The following is a 19121-nucleotide window of genomic DNA, read 5'->3' as shown; positions in this document are numbered from 1 at the left end:
AACAGAATTTCCTTGCTCTGGAAGGCTTAATCATAAACCAAACAGCCACTTTCTGGCCCGGGTCCTGGTATCATTAGAGCTACGTAGGACCTGGTTGGGGGTTAGCCACTCAATTTTCCATCTGAAGCAGGACTCAAGGTCATATATTTGCAGCAACAGGGCTCTTTCTGCCAAATTCAGCCCCAGCTATCACAACAATGGATAGAGAACTGAAAGTAAAGAAGACCCAAATTCAAATCCCACTGTTAAAATTGGGCAAAAGGCTGAAGTGTCTTGTGATTTGTCCTTCATTCTCAGAAAGGACCAGGACCTCAGGGTGGTAATTCCACAACATGCAAGGGAACCAGATTAAAGGGAGGGCAGCTGTGCAAGGTCCCTGGCCTCACTCTCCCCTTCAGAGCCATCCCAGTCCAGTGGCCAGAGACAGATCAGGCCTTTTTAGGCTAAGGTCTTGAACAGGTCTCAATGTGACTGAAGCAAATGCCCATTGCGTGATTCTGAGGCTACTTGCAAGATTAAGTAATGTAGAAAGGGGACAATTAGGGAGTAAATAATAATAGTTAGCACCCATATAGCAAAGCTCTTTAGATTCATTATCTCATTTAATCCTCACAGCATCTCTGTTGGGGAGGGAGGATGCTATTATTATCCCCATTTTACAGATGAAACTAAAGATTAGAATAATCACAATTGGGCACTGAAGTTAACTCAAGAATTTATCCCGTGGGTCCTTGCAATACAGGAAAGGAGTAGGTAAAATCATCAGGTATGGTTTCTCAAAGAACACATAAATACTTTTCAAATAGACTGTCGGCAATGACTCTAATGGAATCCAGTAAAAACACAGGAAGCAGAGATAACAGATCTCATGAATCTGACTGAATTTGCAGCATCAGTAACTAACTCATGCACTCAGTGGCTGCTCTCAATGTCAGGAGGAAGTCTTGGGCAGCATCTCCATCACATTGGATGCGTGATTTAGTTCTCTCTGCCTTTAGTCAGTGGAACAAAGTGATTGTTCTGAGGGGGAAGAAAGCAGGACCGGAAAACAACATGCCTGACGATGAAGACGTTCATGAAAAAGATGGCAAAACAATGGTGGAGGGAGTCACTGTGGCACCCCAGAGAGCGCTCGGGCTTTTAGGTCAGAAGTCCTGGGCTCCCCCCTTTGATGTGACTTTTGTGACTTTGCTGGACCCCAATCGTCCTCTCTTTAAAGAGGCAACCTTCAACTGGACAGCCTCAAATCTGCTCTGACCCATGTTTCATTCAAAGGCACTAAGAGAAGGTATTCCCTTTCCCCTCATGCTTTGTAGAAATGAGGGACTATGGTTTATCATGTCAGACTTTTCCAGTGTCTTAGTTTTGTTGAATTATCCTTTTTCTTGTAATCTTTAATATAGCAAAGGAAATGTTAGGAAATAATGGTATAAAAACAAGAAATTATTATCAGTATTTATTTTTAAAACACCAAATGAAAATGGTGGCGAACTCACCCTCCCACACACACTTGACCACCAAGGTCACCACAGGAAATCATCCCAGACCCTTCCCTCTTCCTTTTTCTGAGCCCTCCCAGTGTGTCCCATTTGAGCCCCCCCCCCCCCCCCCCCCCCCCCCCCCCCCCCCCCCCCCCCCCCCCCCCCCCCCCCCCCCCCCCCCCCCCCATTCTCTCACAGAACCATCTTCAGTCAGAACTCCAACAGCTCCTCGAGGCTGTGATGTAAACCTCTTGGCTGGCCTCCCTGCGACCAATTTCTCTCCAATCCCTCCTTTAAACAGCTTCCCAAATGACCTTCCTCAGGCCTGGGCCTGCCTCTGGCCCCTTTATCCCGGTGGCTCCACGCTGTCACAGACCCCACACTAACTAACCCCTTGTCCAAGCAGGTTCTAACATGCCTTCACAGCTTTATTTCAGACTGATGGGTCCCCCACGAACTGCCAGAGACCAACCTCCCCACACACACACACTCACACAAACTGCCCTATCCTCCAGGGCCCACTTCTGCCATGGAACCTTCTTTACCTCAGATTGTCAGCACGCTCTGCCTTGCTTTTCTCTGGACCATTTTTGTTGCATCCTCCTCCCTGTAGTAAAAACTTCTCTCCCTGAGAGCAGGTACTATTCTGGGCCCTAGCATAGAGTCTAGTATAGCTCAGTGTATATATGGCATGGACCCAACACAGGGCTGTTGGATCAAATTAGGATTTTCTGAACTACTTTTGGTGGCTCCTCCGGCAGCAGCTAGCTAACAGGTTCTGAACAGGAGACCTAAAGACCCAGGAAAGTACCTTAGAGGAGTGGGCTTTTCAGTGGGCAAGGGCTTCTGGAAGAGCAGATCCAGACCACAAGCAGAGCAAGGGAAAGCAAAGCCTAAGCACAGAGCAGCAATCTGACCAACAGCTTCTCCTTCAGTTCTCCAGGAGCCCATTTTCATTCTCAATGGGGACAGATGCTTAGATAATATACGATACGGTCTTCTTGCTCGAAGGATCAGATTGGTGATTTTTCCCCTGATGGGAACACCTCCCCCTCTACTGACACAGAGTTCTATCCCTCGATGCCTTAGTAGATAGCCCTTGCCAACTGCTAGGCTAATTAAATCAATGATTTAATTATTAAAAGATTAAAAAAAAAACCCGATCTGGTGGGTGACCTTTAGACAGTTACCTCCATGGAGAAAAAGGATAGGCTGATCCTCTGACCACAGGATGAGATTTAGAATTAGAAAGGAGCTACAAGTCAGTCAGGTCTGATGTGGGATTCCTGCACCTCTGACTAGGACTCTGAAAATGTAGTCCCTGTCAGACCCCCATGAAGTAAAACAGGACTTTAAAATCAGGTAAAGTGTCTTACTTTGAAGGTTTAGGTGGAAGATCTCCCCAATAAGTAAACAAGACAAAGATATAGAAAGACGAGGCATTTCCTTTTTAATCAGTCAAAAATGCAAAAAGTTCTGGACAACGTTAATATTCCACACACCATAATGCTATAGGAGTTATACATTAAATATAATTACTATCTATACATATGCAAAAATATAAAGTTCTATTTCATACAATAAACCCTCTATAGAAACTAGTTTAAAAATTAAGCAGAACCTCTCCATATTAATATGTGAGGTACAAGTCTTTTAGTAAGTTCCTTTGAAGGTTTTAACACAAACACTAAACCTAAACATTGTCCATTTTTCTTCCATTTCAAAATTATTAAAATCTACATAAAACTAAAAAAAAATTACTGGTACCTCAGTCACTTATTACTTACATAATAACGTTGAGACATTATTTAAATCCTCCATTTTATTCAAGTATGGTAATATAATGCAAATGGCAAATGCTCCATCTACTTAGGTAATGTAGTAGGGAATATTTAGAGACAGTTCAACTTTTTCATTTGGCAAAACATTAATTTTTTATTTCTTAAATCATTTTAAAAACTTACGTCTGGTTGTTTTCACTTTGTTTTTCTGCTAAAAGGCCAAGATCATAATCGAAAATGTTTGAGTGTAGCAAAATTTAGAATGAAAATCATAAGATCGACATCATAGTCCCAAAATTAAGCTGGTAAAAGATGACAAAGTTGTCAGGACTGCAAACAGACTCGGAGACCGAGCAATGCTGGTTTCTAAAGCTCATCATGGTAGAAATGTTCATCATGGAGCTGCCGGCCATAGTCAGTGGCTTCACTAGTAAGAAACAAATCCTGATTTTCAATGATTTCTGGCTCCGAAAGCTTTGCATCACTATTCAAATCCATTTCTTCAATTAGATGAAGAGCCTTTAAAGCAAAAGATTTTCAATTTTAAAATGAGGATTTTAAGTTAAATGATTAGATTTGTATGTACTTTTTTTGGTGCATCTCCATTTGTCAAAGGTACTATGTTCAATTGCCAACTGCTGGGGTCTCATACCTAAAATCTGATCCAGGGGACCACGGGCCTGCCTGCTTTTTTCTTCCTTCATATGCCCTCCTTCAGCAAGTCCCCCCCCCCCAACCCCCCAATTCCAGGACAGTAAATAAAAGCTTAACATTATTCATCCTGTATTAGTCAAATAAAATGTTGTTAAATAAATAACATTCTAATTTTCTACATAGGTATCACTAGTCACATTCACAGTCCCATCATATCAGAGCATTACAGCTAACTAAACCTCTCCATGAACACAGTTACACTAAGGCTTGTTGTGTAAGGTTCCTTCCCTTATAAATAGCACCGATATGAAGACAGGCTAAACACTTACCTCTTCTTGTGCGATCCCCTGGTTATTGGGTACTACCCAAGATAAAAGCTCTTGAGGATCAAGCCTCCCATCCCCATCTTTGTCATAATCATTCACGAATCTGTCTTTCTCAACTAGTATCCATTCAGGATCTTCATTTGCAGCTTAATAGGAAAAATTAACAAAAGTAATTACAAACCAAAATCCCACAGGAATCCAACAAGAAGAAAGGCCTATTTCTGAGATAAAAGAAACAAAGATCCCAGCAAAACTTAAACCCATGAAAGATGGACTACAACCGAAAAGTCCTGAATGACGACTGTGTAAAATGTCCACTGAGCAATTAAAAAACCAGCCCACTTCTACACCTTGTTACAGAAAGATCAAATAAAACCATGATGACTGTGGCCTACGCAAATGAATTTTCTTCTATGGTGGGTTATTACAAAGTCACCCTAACCTCCAATATTATGAAAAGTCTGTTTCTACATTAAGCCTACTTTTATAATATCTTAAGGTCTTTCCCTGTTTTAATAGGAATTTTATTTACAGAATAATATCAACTCTTATTTACTCTTCCATTTGTATTAAAAAATAACTTATTAATCTAACAATCTGAACAAATGAAAGGTATTTTGACTCTAGGTAAGGAACTAGAATAAAAAGTAGAATCTGAAATCAATTATACAATCTTTTGTCTTATTTGTACTATCATTAATTTAGTGGACTTGTTATCAAGAACTTATTGCTAGGTGACACATTAGAATTCTAGGCCTAGAGTAAGGAAGACATGAATTCAAATTCAGCCACAGACACCTGATAGCTGTGTGGCCCTAGGCAAGTCACTACACCCTATACATCTCAAGTTTCCTCATCTATCAGATGAGCTGGAAAAGGAAATGGCCAAGAAAACTCCAAATGAGGCCACAAAAGTTAGAGACAAATGAAAACAACTAAATAATAAAAATTACCCCAAAGAAATTAATCATACTTCTTATAGTTTCCTCTTTATCTGGCTTTTAAGTGATTCTTAAAAGGAAATCTCTTCCTCTTCAAACCCATTCTCCTCCTCTGCTCCCTCATCCCCCCAAATTTCCCAGATTCCTTTATGTTACTTACTTGGATCTCGGCGGTAATCACCCAGGAATTCTTCCAAACTAACAAACCCATCACCATTTTTGTCATGTTCTTCTAAAGCCTCTTGAATGACAAATTCCTATTGTAGAGTCAATAAAGAAAAGGGGAGACATTGTGATTTAGTATCATAAATATTTCCAACCTGAGACCTGCAAGATCCTTGGCTTCTGAAAAGGTTATTTGTAAAATCACATAATAAAAACTATTTGGGAATAACCACGCTGCCCAAGCATACAAGAACACACCAGTCCTTTCTGCAACCAGAGAAGCTGAGGCTAGTGAGCTTGAGAGTTCTGCGCTCCAGTGTGCCGACCCGGTCAATCTAATTCTGCCGGTATTAGGGGAAGCCCCCAGGAACAGGGGAGTCACCAGGCGGCCTAAGGAGTTTCCAGATCAAAAACAGAGCACTGGTTCCCATGTCCATCCAAGTAATGAGTAAATGAGAAGTCCTCATACTATTTAGCCTGAGCCAAAAAAAAAAAAAAAAAAAAAAAAAAAGTAATGGTTCTGGCACCTTTGGTACAATAACAAATCTATTAAGAAATCAACTAACAAGTACATCAAAACCTAACTGAGCAGCAGCCACGATTACGTGGAACCACAGAAAAAGCCTCCCACTTTGCTACATGGTTCTAGCAGGACTCACCTGCCCTTGCTGTCCTCAGCCCTCTCTCACACCTTTGCCATGCCAGTATCTCACACAGGACCCATGGCTTCTTCATCTCTCCTCCATTACCTCAGCCTTCCTCACTGCCAGGCCCATGGCTTCTCCATCTCTCCTCCATTACCTCAGCCTTTATCACTGCCAGGCCCCAGTCCTGTTTTACCTCAAGCCTGGAAAATCTTGGGCTTGCTGCTGCCACTAATGGCTGCTCCGTCCTCCCTGGTCTCAGTCCATCAGATGCACAAACCTGCCCTCTGCCTGCCCCAGGACATCCCCATAAACCTGGGCCCTCCTTGGGCCCCTCCTGGCCCTGCCCCAGGGCCTAGAGCACTCCAGGGCTCAGTGCACACTCCAGGTCACTTGAACTGAACCTGATCATTGTGGGAGGGAGGAGTGTGCCCACAGCCGCAGGGAGGCTCCTCCTTCCCTTCTCCAGCATCTCTGGCACTGGCAGGAATTTTAAAATGCCTTAAGAACCACTTGCATCCCTTGACACACTTAGTCCTCCTCAGAGGTCAGCTAGAAAGCCGCAGAATGCTGCCCCTTTAGGGCCTTTCTCTGAAACCCCAGCCCTTGGGGGGGAGGGTGCTGGAGAGATGAAACAAAGAGCCAGCCCCAAAAGGCAAACTGAAGAATCTCTGCTGAAAGACAGGGTCCAATGGCAAATGGAGCCAAGGAGGATGGGGCTAACCCGAAGGGTCAGGGAAAAAGTGGGACAAAGCTGCCAAAGGAATAAGATGTGTTTTACTTCCCACAGACGGAGCCTAGAGTGCAAGTGACTGTGTCAAGGGGAGAGAGATAAATGAGGGGATTGGTGGGAGAATGAAAGCTGCCTGCGTGGCCAGAGGCAGCAGGGAGATGGCCTCTCAATGAGGGGTCCCTGTGGGAATCACTCCAGCGGGGGACAGAGGAAGGCTTCAGGAGGCAGCACTGGCCCTGCAGGGAAGCAACAATGATGGCCCCAGTCTATTGGAGACCTTGAAGAGCTGAAATGCCCCCAAGGCTTTGGGCTCAGGCTTTCCTAATCACTGCCTGGCTCAGCCGAGAACTTTTCTCAGCACTTGGGACTTTCTTTGTCTTTGGGGTGCTGTACTGGACTGTTTTCCTGCATGCTTTCCAGACCTGCAGATCCGTGACCAACTAGTTACTCAAATAATCAGAGCCACATTCGGGAGGCCAGGACCATCCAACATGGGTCTCATTCCCTTCCTTACACCTTCCTAAAGTGTGATTCATCACGAGCGTGGACCAATCCTTACACAAAGGATGAAATCACCACTCAGTAAGAGATAGGTAAAGAAACAGGTTGTAACAGAAAAGGAAAGGGGTCTTTCAAGGTCTAGGGAATGGTAAAAATTTCCAGTTTGGGGGGAGAAAATATTTTCTTCCTTGGTTTTCATGCAAGGAATGGAAATTTGAATTTTTGAAAGAACTTAAAAGCAAATTATTTTTAAAATACTTTTAAAAACCTCATAACTACTTTTTGGTTAGTACTGACAAAAATACATCAAGTGTATCATTTGTAAAATATTGTTTAATATATAAAGAAATATGAATGCTCTACATACACAAACAAACAAACAAACAAAAAACAGGGAAATACAGAATCCAAATTTACTAATTTCCTAAAAACTTGGGGTACAGGGGAGAAAAAGGAAAAGAAGCTAAAGGGAGGAAAAATTCTTCTGAGTCTTCAAATTCTCTAAATAGATCTGTCTACACCCTGAATGATTTCTACAAATTAATAGCTAAATGCCAAACAGTTACAGAATTTCTGTAGTATTGTCTGATACAGGTGACAAGATTTCATCACTAAATAAAAGTATGAAAAAATTCCTTTCTTACCGTCATATAATCAACCTCTTCAGGATGCTCAAAAGCAATAAATTCCACAAGGCTCAGACCCGGAACTACATCCTGATTCGCTTTTTCAAACCGTTTCTTGTCCTTTAAATGGAGCTTCAAAAATAATGAGAAGATTTCCAAAGGTTTGGTTAGTTGCCTCACATTTCATGTATTTTCTTTTTCTTATTACAATTCAAACATTAATTGGAAAGTAAGAAATAGTCATAACATTACAATGAAAATATCTTAAATTCATACAAGCGTGTCATACTTTCAAGAACATGTTCACATACATTTATTACAAAAAATAAAAAAAGAATAAATGCTGTTTAGTTGCCAGATATTTGTCAATATAACAAAGAGGTTAAATGTCTTGTTGGGGTCAGAGAGTAAGTCCTAAGGGAACTCACTGGGATTGTTCCCCAAATCAGAAGAGAAAGGCTCCAGGTCAACTTTTCCCTTTTCTTGTTCTTTCTAAGCTACTAGTGCAAATGTCTAAGATTAATAAGTCTCATGGCCTACAGAGTCCTTTAATAGAATACAGAGTTGCTGTTCAGTCATGTCCGACTCTCTGTGACCACATTTGGGGTTTTCTTGGCAGAGAATTGGGGTGGTTGGACATTTCCTTCTCCAGCTCACTTTACAGGCGAGGAATCTGAGGCACACAGGATGAGGCAACTTGCCCAGGGTCACACATCCAGGAAGTCTCTGAGGCTAGACTTGAATTCAGGGATTCCTGACTCCAGGCCCAGTGCTCCATCCACAGAGCCACCTACCTACCTTGGCTTTATAAGTTTAAATGGATAATATTCTAGTGCAAATCCCTGCATGGTAATGGTGAGTATGAAATACCAAGTTCTTTGTTGCCTTCCCAGCTCATCTTCCTTCTCCAGATATAATGAAGTCTTGCTATTGTAGGGCACCATGCTCCATCATGAGTGTATCACCTGTGAATGAGGCCCTTTTGATACTATACTATTAAATTAAGACTTTTTTCTGCCATACCAGGAATTCAAACTTTGGCTTCCAAAATGTAGGTCTAAACATATTTCCATATTAACTTTGTAAAAGAAAACAGACAAAAAAAATAAAGTTAAAAAAAAAAAAAAAAAGAATGCTCTCATCTGCTTTCAGACTCATCAATTCTTTCTCTGGAAAGAGATAGCATTTTAAATCTTTGGATTGTCGTTTATCATTGTATTGATTCTCTGCTAATTACACAATATTGCTGTCACTATGTACTATGTTTTAGTTTGGCTCAATTCATTTTGCATTTGTTCATATGTCTTCCTAAATTTTTCCGAAGCCATCCTGATTGACATTTCTTATTGCACTACAGTGTTCTCTCACAATCACATGCCAACTAGTTTAGCTATTCCCCAAGGGATGATATCCCCTCAACTTTCAATTCTTCACCACCACAAAAAGAGCTCCTATAAATATTTTTGTAAATATAGGTCCTTTTCCTTTTCCTTTGATCTCTTTGGGGTATCATTACTGGATCAAAAAAAAGACCCAGTTTTCTAGCTTTCTGGGCACAGTTCCAGTTTCTTCTCCAAAATAGCTAGTCCCTACTTCTTAATTCTTATCAAAAATGACTCTCTTGTATCAATGTGTGTCCTACTCTTTCCCAGGGCCACTGCTTAGATGCCACAGAAAAGGGTCAATTAAAGCTCCCATGGAGTTATAAGGGGATCCTCTCTCCTAGAGTAGAGTACCAGGTTATCCAGGTCTCTAACAGAGGAGTCAGTGGGGTATCCAAGGTCACTTGTCTATTAAGTGCCAGTCATCACTGGAACCCAGGGCCTCTGACTCCACCTCTCTTAAAGAAAGGCACCCTGCCAGGGGCTGGCCCCAAGGCCTTTCAAGCCTTCTCTCACCAGCCCCCCCCCCGCCTGTGGGCTCCCCTCTGTCCCCCATCTCTTTCACTGAGCGCCTATGTTCCCCCCCCCCCCAATCTCACAGATGAGGAGGCACAGGGTGAAGGGACTTGTCCAGGGTCACACAGATAGGGAGGATCTGAGGCCGAACCCTGACATTCCCAACTCCAGGTCCATGCAGACTCCCTAGCGCAGTGCTCCGCCAAGGGCAGACACAAACGGCTTGCTAGCTGCCCGCTGTCAGGAGCCCACGGTGGGCACAAATAGCTCACTACCTGCCCGCTGTCAGGAGCCCCACAGCAAGCCTGGTGCCCTGGGGCCTCCTTTTCAAGACCCACCCTGCTTGGCCATCGTCCAAATAAGAGGGAGACGTTCGTGCCCGAGTTCTCCAAGGCCCGCCAGCCTCATGAATCTGCTCATCCAGACTGGGCCTTGGGCATTCCACATCGAGCACAAACACGGAAAAAGGCAGAACACGGGGTGCTCTGCTGAGCCGGACAAGTCCAAAAAGAACAAGCCACCATTGAAAAGGCTGTGGGCTCGGGTTTCCTTATGAAAGGACCCTTCAATCCCTAAGCAAAAAGCCCGTGTTCCCGCTATGGGCATTACTTGGCAAGTTCTACGTATCCAAGAAAGGATCTTTCTCCACAAGTTCAAGTTTCAGGAAAATAAACTTTTCTGCTTCACATTTGACAGTAACTACCAGGCTTTTTTTTAAAAAAGAAACTAAACCTGAACATTTTCTAAAGCTTTCAAAACCATACTCGAGAGGAAAAATATGAGCGAGGTAAGAATCTTTGGGGGGATCATCTTGGAAACAGAAAACAAAAACTTTTAGAAAGAAATGTTAAGTATTACAATCCTAAAGCCTTTGTCCTTTCTAAAGGTGTGAGAGATTATGGGGGGCTCAGGGTAGGACAGCAAAAAAACAAATCAAAACAGGACAGGAAAAATGACGCTTTAAAAGCTCATTTCACTACCAATATGCACAAAACAATTAAAGTGGCAGGGCTATTTTTACACCATGATGGGATTCTGCAAAGAACAAAGCTGCCACCTTTTGGCTGACAAAAGATTTTACATGCAGAAAAAGAACAAATTTACATTATTAAAACAAGCCATAGTTCCTCAGTGGAGAAGGCCCAGGTAAGGTTGTTCTTTAAATGGGCAGCAACTGCTCTTAGAAACAACCAGGGAGCTTTCACCGGATGAGAGCCCAAACTTTAATTCCCCTTCTTGGAAATGCTGTGCAGGGCAGTTCACACAATAAACTGAGAAATGCTCTTTGAGGCATTTCACACAAACTTATAATAAAAGGTCAATACTAATATTTATCAACAATTCCCTTCTACCTGGAAACCTATTAAAAAGCATAAGTCAATGAATAAGAGATCTGAATTTTACCCAGACATTCAATCATACCTGCTGATCAATACTTTTTATTTAGGGTTATGAAACTTTTTTTGTTTGCAACTTTTAACCTTCCTTGAACAACTGGATTTTTTTTTTCAAGATACTTTATAAAGAGCAAATAGCACACACCACTTCTGATTTAATGTTTACATTACTCTTTTGGGGACAATTTTTATATCTGATTCTAATTTAGGATTAAAATTCCTTGCAGAAAGGAATAAAAATCCTATCCAACCATACTGAGATACACAAAAAACAGGAAAAAAAATATTCTTAAGAGGAGATCTCAAGAGATCCGGGGGGTTAGAAATCACACCAAATGATAATCAGTTAAAGAATTTAGCCTGTGTAAAGGCTGAGGAGAAGATTTAAGGGGGACATGACAGCACTCTTCACATATTTGAAAGGGTATCCTATGGCAGGATTAAGCTTCTGCTTGAGTCCAATAGATTTCAGATCAATGGAAGAAAACATGTCCTAACCTAACAATTAGGGCTTTCCCACAGTGGGAAGAGCTGCTTCAGGAGGCAGTGGATCACTAAGAGCCTTTTAGGGGTGTGACAGAATAAGAGCCTGCTTATAGGAGTAGATTGGGCTAGGTATTTCGAGGGCAACCAGGCAATCAATCAACAACCAGGTGATACAGTGGATAAATGCTGGGCTTGGAGTCAAGAAGACCCAAATTCAAATTCATCTTCAAACACGGACTAGCTGTGTGACCCTAGACAAGTGATTTGGCTGTTTGCCTCAGTTTCCTTATCTGTAAAATGGGGATAATAGCACCTAGCTCCCAGAATTGCTAAAAGGCTGACATGAGGTAATACTTGTAAAGCCCTCAGCTTAGAGCCTGACACAGTAAGTACAATATAAGCATTGGTGACTACTTGTGGCTTCCAGTCAGGAAGCACTTATGTGTCAGGACCTGACCACTTACAGAGACCTAGGCGAGAAGTGCACAGTCCAGACCAGTCCTGGCCAGATCCGAGTTGTCTAGGAACTAACTAGAGAACAGCTAAATCGCCCTGGACAGAGCAGCAGCAGAGGCTCATGGGAAGAAGCCCAGGCCGGGAAGAGTGACCATCTGGGTCCTTCTAGGCCTTCCTCTCCCATACAGTGAGGGTTCAAAGTGTGGCCCTTTTGGGGGCTCCGGCTCCTACTGAAATGAGGCTGTTTTCTCAAAAGAAACAGGACGCACACAATGAGAATGTTGCAAGAAAGAAGCCCCATCAAGGCTGTCATTGGAAGGATGGTCTAGAGACAGATCCCAACCCCTGGTTGTCAGCTCGCAGCACGTGGGCAGTGCAGGGCTGGGAGGGTCAGTGTTCAAGCCTTGGGGTCAAAGACCAAGCATGTCCTGCCTCAGCACCAGACAAGATGCGTGATCCTGGGCAAGTTGCCCAGCAAAGGTTGAGTCTGCCTCAGGTTCCCCAATGGCACAACAGGGACAGAGAGAGGAACTGCCTCACAAGGTGAGGGTTATAAGGATGAAGAGAGAGAACATGGCAACTGCTGGGCAGAATGCAAAGGGCTCTATATAAAGGCTAGCTATTTTTTCTTTAAAATCAAGAAGAGCTTTCTCAAGTGTTCTATGACCTTGTTATGCAGTTATTTTCCCTAAGGTTCCTAATATGAAAATGCCAGGATGCTCTGTGTACTTAATAAACCTCTAATTTTGAAAGGATACTGGATCTGGATTCTTATCTGACTTTCCTGCCCCAGGAATCCAACCATCACACAGCACAAAATATCAAAATAGAGAAGTGACATAAAGGCAAAAACATTCTGATCGATAAAAGAGCCTTCATAGGTTTGGGCTACCCCCGTTAGGGCAGAGAGAACTAAGATGCCCTATTTTGGAACAGGTCGGAGTTTTATTGATGTCAATCAATGCTTCACTGTAAAGGTGGGGACGTGGCAGGCAGTGGACAGAAAAACCCAGATGATCCCAAATCTCATTAACAGAGCCAGTTTTAGCTTCTTTTCCCATGGGTCCTTGGTAAAATCTCCTAGTGATTAATAAAGAGTGATTTGCATTTACTGCTTTAATCAGAGGATGTAGCAGCCCTCTCCACCCCAAGATGAGCAAGCCTGACAACAGAAGGAGGCTTGACAGGAGAGCTCCTGGTAAAGAGAAATCTTTTTACAAAGGAAGAGTCACTTCCAGTTTTTCCAATGTAAAAATATGAACCTTCAAGTTAAGCTGGGTAGTTTGGAATTAAGAATTATGAGCCTCTGAGTCTTTGGATCATGTCTTTGCTGAAAGGACTAGACTCCATTTCTGCTCCTGCCCTCAGGAGCACAACCAGGACCGAGTTCAGCATCAGAGCTCTCTGAAAATCGGCTGGGCTGCTCCCCTTTCCAGAGGCTTCCTGTGAGCTGAGTGTAAGATGCATCACCGACCCTCAGAGAAGAGGCCGGTGTTAGGACCCCAGAACCTTAGGGAAAGTCCCTTCACCAATATCAGCCAACTGAGGACAATGCTTCCGCTGCCTAAGTCACAAAGGAAAGGCATCGGTAAATGTTCAAAATGCTGTAGAAACGTGGGATGCCATTATTACAGCAGATTAATGGCTGGTTTTTGTAACAATCAAATGCATTTTTAACCTGTGGAAGCAAAACAGTTCATAAAAGTAAATTTTATCTTATGAACCAAATGACATGTGACTTACTCTAAATCTGACAAACCTCCCTCCTTTGTTGAAAAAATTTTTTAATTAAGATGAAATCACTTACTAACAAAACTACTGAATATCTATCTTTGGTAGTGATCTTGGGCAAGGTCCTTCCCTTCTGAGGCTCTGGGTCCCTACCTACAAAATAAAAGTTGTGCACCAAATGACCTCCAACTCCCCTGCTCATTGGGAGGCTCAGCTCAGCTGTACCTCAGATCTCAGGAAAGACGCAGTGCCCTCCCGGGCCACAGGGACTGCAAGAAAAGCTCTGAGTAACCAGAGAAAAGACCCTGCTGAGCTTCCTCACCAGACAGCAGCTGCCACTTCAGGAGAGTCCAACCAAACCACCAAACAGGGCTCACAAGCCCAAGAACCACAACCGAGATACACTCTTTTTTCTCTCTTGACCAGCTTTGTCCATCTGAGGCACCCAAAATAGAGGAGATGGCCAAGGGAAGAGGCTGTGATTTCTTTACCGCCTCCCTCCTCCCCTAATCTGGGAGCCCTCAGAAGGGAAAGGAAGAAGAGGGAATAGATAAATGGACCCTTGGGCTCACCACCAGGCAGCACATCTAGTCTCTAAAGAACCTAAAGGTCACAATATTCTGAGATCCTAATAGAACTGAAGTACACCCTTTAAAAATGTTATTTTATGCATTAAAATAAGTATGATAATAAAGTCTATCACAAAAACTGACAAAGTTGCAGAATAAAAATTTAAGAAATAAGGCCTCCCTTTTTTGGGGAAAGCCTTCTATATATGACTAATGCTCTTAAAATATACTGTAATTATGAATACAGTAGTAGGCTTCATTTTTTCATATTAAAATATCATCTTAAAAAAAGAATTGTGAAGTGATCTTTGTAACCACAGAGGCTTTAAATCCTGCCATGCAAAGACACATGAAGTATTACATTACTGAATCCTAAGTAAAGCCCTTTCCCTGAATTTCCCAGGACTTCTTAGTAAAAAGTACATGTTTTTGTAAATTGGTCTGAGATTGGGATGGGACTGTGAATCTTAAAGGAACAACAAAAACTATACTATAATTAAGTGCAAATAAAATAACTGCTTTAGATAATGGGGACAAAGCATCTAATTAATTTAGAAAAAAGTCAAAGTCTCTTTTGGGGACTAATGTATCTTCAAAATAGTAGTTGGTAATCATAGTTCTCAGTAACTATACTTTCATGTAATGTTTTATGAATTCTAACAAAAATGGTATTCATAAAAACAAAAAGATATATCTTTTTAAAAAGAAAAGCTTCCAATACAAGAAACCACTGTCAGTCACATGATCCAACTGGGAAATAACTACAAAGAATACTGGCAAAACTCAAGAGTAATGGTCTAGAAGTCTGACTAGAGAAAAGAGGAATTGTCCCAGAGGTCAGTGAGGTACAACAAAGCACTGCTTGGAGAACAGGGCCTTCCAAGAAGTGAGCCAAGACTGGCCCCCTACTGGGGAAAGGACCCTGAGAAGATCAGAGGACCAAGGGACTCACCTGCCTAAAAGACTCCTCTTCAGCATCATCCAGAACGGTGTTCTCATCAAAGTCGATCACCCTGTCATACATCTGGATGTTGTACTCGCCCCACGTCACCACACCATCACTGTTTTTGTCATATTCAACAAACTGCTGCTTTGCCTCCTGCATGGCGTAGTGCTTGAAGGACATCTGGATCCACGTGCTGAGTTCATCTGGGAATTGGCCAGAGAGAATGTGGCATTTTTATTCTAGAGGTTCAAAGAACCTTTTTAGATTTGAAAAAAAAAAATAACTACAGAAACCCAGACCCAGGAAACAAATCTATACTGCTCCTGAAAAAAAATAAAATTAAGACTTTTCAAATTCAGTTTAAGAAAAAAGTTGTGAAAAAATATTCATTCAACCGGAAGTTCAGAGAATTTGTATTTTCACAGATGTTAAAGTTGCATCTGGATTATTTCCTTAAAATAATAAAGAAAATTACTCTTTGGTTAACAAATGAGTTGGCTTTTTTCTAAACAGGTAAAAGTATTTAAAAAAACAGGAGATTAAAACGGAGTTGGCTTTATACATGGTAGAGGATGAAAGAGGAGGGTAAACTGTGTGTTAAACACACAGTTTAGGATTAAGTTGATTAAGCATGATTTCCCAGAATTGTCCAACCAGCAGCCATGCACTGTCCCCAAAGTCTTTGTGCAATGATGTTTCAGAAGGAAACACTAGCAGGGGACAAAGGGAATGCTGTGAAGAGGAAGCATGTCAAATTAGAGCTCACTGTTCTTTACTCCAAGGAAGATGATAGCAGCTTCCTGGAGGGAAAACGGGGAAAAAGCCTTCCTGACGTCAAAACTCTGGGGGACACCTTTAACAAGATCCATGCAATCAAACTTTCAATTCTCAGTCACCTCATTACTTTCAGGACACCTTGGACATTGGTCAATGTGGGAGGCTGACCCACCAGGGCAACTGGGGGAGATCCTGGGCAGAAGGCCATACCCTCCAGGCCACAAGGTGAAAGCTCTCTGGAGCTGTTTCTAGCTCTTCATGCAGAAAAGTCCCTCTTTAAGCCCTTCTCTGGAAGGGAACAGCCCATTACAGGGGAAAAACCACGGACCAGGAAGGGATGAAGAAACTCCAGGGGCTCCCAGACCAACTAATGGCCCTGTCACTAATAAGCAGCACTGCATATATCTTCAAACCCTGGTGGGTTTCCCTTTATTTATCTGTGAAATGAGGGTAAAAGGTGAAAGCTCATCTCTCTAAAGCCACTGTAAAAAAAAAATCTGGATTTTCTAGCTTTACACAAAGAGTCCATAGGAAAGGAGCAGAGAATACCTACAACAATGCCTAGGATCCCATGGGCAATCAGATATCATGTTGAACAAATGACAAATAATGCAATTCGACCATATTCCTCCCTAGCGCATTTCCAGTGAAGTCACCTGAATCACTTTACACATAAAGTGCATTTCTCTGACAAAGCAAAGTGCTACTATTGGCACTTTTCACAAGTCAGGTGAGGAATAAGGTTTCTAAGATAGAAAGGACACCTCCATTCTACCTTACTCCTAAAAGCACATGACTGGAGCCCATACATACATACATACTGAGTGAGCCCTGGACAGAGCATTAGCTCCAATTGTCACACTATGGCTCACTTTTCAGTCATAAAAGCACACTGCTCTCTCTCTCTCACAATACTCTACCTGTGGGGGAAAGCTAACATCTGAGTTTCATAAACATTCTAATTTTTGAAGACATTTCTCACAGAAACCAATTTCTTCAGTTAGCGAGGGGGAAAAAGGGGTCCTTACTTTCAGTAAGGAAACCATCAGAGTCCACATCAATTTTCTTAATGATAGCCTTCAGCCTTTTCTGCTGCTCTTCCGGACTGAGTTTTTCATATTCATCTGCTTCTGCCTTTGGGAAGGAAGAGACAAAGAATGAATGAAACAGGTCAGGGATCCCTTTGGGGCACCGATGGCAGCAGGGCGGCCGCCAAGGAAAGGAGCCCGTCAGGGCAGGAGAGGGGCGCCCCATCATCAGGGTGATGGGGCCGCGGCTCCGGACACAAACCCGCCCCTTCTCCGCGTCCTGTCTCCTAACACAGCCCAGTTTGGGGCCGGGAGGCCGCTTTGAAGGGCATTTCATACAACTTTTCATTCTACAGTTAGGTAGCCCGAGGCCCCCGGAGTCCAGCGCCTCTGACTACGAACTCCCCCGGAGTCCAGCTCCTCTGACTACAAATCCCCGGGAGTCCAGCGCCTCTGACTACGAACTCCCCCGGAGTCCAGCGCCTCTGACTACGAACTCCCCCGGAGTCCAGCGCCTCTGACTACGAACTCCCCCGGAGTCCAGCGCCTCTGACTACAAATCCCCGGGAGTCCAGCGCCTCTGACTACGAACTCCCCCGGAGTCCAGCGCCTCTGACTACAAATCCCCGGGAGTCCAGCGCCTCTGACTACGAACTCCCCCGGAGTCCAGCGCCTCTGACTACAAACTCCCCCGGAGTCCAGCGCCTCTGACTACGCACTCTCCCGGAGTCCAGCGCCTCTGACTACGAACTCCTGGGAGCCCGGAAGGGGCGTGAGCCTCGGCCTGGGAGCCCGGCCCGGCAGGACTTCTTGGAAAGCGGAGTCGCGGGAGCCGCTCGGGACTGGGGGCCCCACTGGGCTGGGAGAAGGCCGGGGTTGTGCGTCTCCCCCCCCCCCCCCCCCGGTGGGCGCTGGCGGGTCTCCATCCTCTGTTCCCAGAAGCGGCTTCGGCCAGGCCCGCGTCCCAAGCGTCGGCACCAAAGCGCCCCAGCTCTTGGCCGGGAAACGGTTCTAACGAGGACGGAGGGGTTTCCAAGCGGGCGGCCGGGCATCTGGAAGCACCGCCTCCCGGACAAGGCGCTCGGGCCCCCGCCCCTGGCTTCATATCCAGTCTCGGGCCGTGGCCAGCGCCGTGGCCCGCCCGCCCTGCCTCAGTTTCCCCGTTACAATAAGGATAACTCCGGGCCGGGCTCCTAGGAGATTAAAGCGCTGGACGCCGCCTTCCCCCACGTCCCCCGGTGCCCCGCCCCTCCCACCCCGGCAGGGAGCAGTCCCGAGGGTCGCGCCCGCACCGCGCACGGGGGGAGCTCCCCGGCGGGGATCGCGCTCACCTGGCCCCCCAACAGCGCCTCGCGGTCGTAGTCGGCTCGGTGCTCGCCCTGCGGGTAGTGCGGGTCATCGGGCTCCCCCGCGCCCCGCGCCCCCGCCGCGCCTGCCCCCAGCAGCAGCAGCAGCAGCCCCAGCAGCGGCAGCCGCCCCGGGCCCGGCCTCCGCCACATCGCGCCCGCCGCCCGCGCACCGCGGAGGCCCTCTGGGTGACGCGGGGCCCGAGGCCCGAGAGCGGCGCGGAGGGAAGCCCCGCCGGGCCCGCGCCTTCCCCGCCGCCGCAACGCCTTTCCGCCCCTGCTTCGCCCGACTCCGGCTGAGCTGTGCCGTCTCCGCGCTCACCAGGCGCCTCAGAGTCAGGCTGGAGAGGAGGGGCCGAGCCGAGCGCTGATTGGCCCGACGCTCGGGGGAAGACGCGCAAGAGGAGGGCGCACCCGGCCGCTGATTGGACCGCGTCTGTTGAATGAGGGGCGAGAAGAAGGACCGAACCTCTCATTGGTCTGTACTGCGGAGATGGGAGCGGGGGGCTGGCTCTAGCGGCGATTGGGTCCGAACGTACAGCCGATTGGGCGGCCGACCTGAGGTGGGAGGACACTGATTGGCCTACGGCTGAGGCTGGGGCAGGATCAAGACGCTGATTGGACCACGTCTCTGG

The 19121-nt window shown here is 44.9% G+C and overlaps 1 protein-coding gene across 1 annotated transcript; it reads right to left on the bottom strand.

Moving 5' to 3' along the window:
- Positions 1-2908: 2908 nt before the first annotated feature.
- On the bottom strand, positions 2909-18834 carry RCN2 (reticulocalbin 2). Its single transcript, XM_031956803.1, has 7 exons — positions 18472-18834; positions 17141-17246; positions 15342-15538; positions 7871-7984; positions 5344-5440; positions 4246-4388; positions 2909-3781 (listed from the first exon to the last, which is right to left on the bottom strand). The coding sequence occupies exons 1-7, from the start codon at positions 18637-18639 to the stop codon at positions 3629-3631; spliced, it is 978 nt and encodes a 325-aa protein (XP_031812663.1). The 5' UTR covers positions 18640-18834; the 3' UTR covers positions 2909-3628.
- Between the last annotated feature and the right edge of the window lie 287 nt (positions 18835-19121).

Source organism: Sarcophilus harrisii, chromosome 2 (genome assembly GCF_902635505.1).
Source record: "Sarcophilus harrisii chromosome 2, mSarHar1.11, whole genome shotgun sequence".
Classification (NCBI taxonomy): domain Eukaryota; kingdom Metazoa; phylum Chordata; class Mammalia; order Dasyuromorphia; family Dasyuridae; genus Sarcophilus; species Sarcophilus harrisii.
This window is presented reverse-complemented; position numbering and strand designations above follow the sequence as displayed.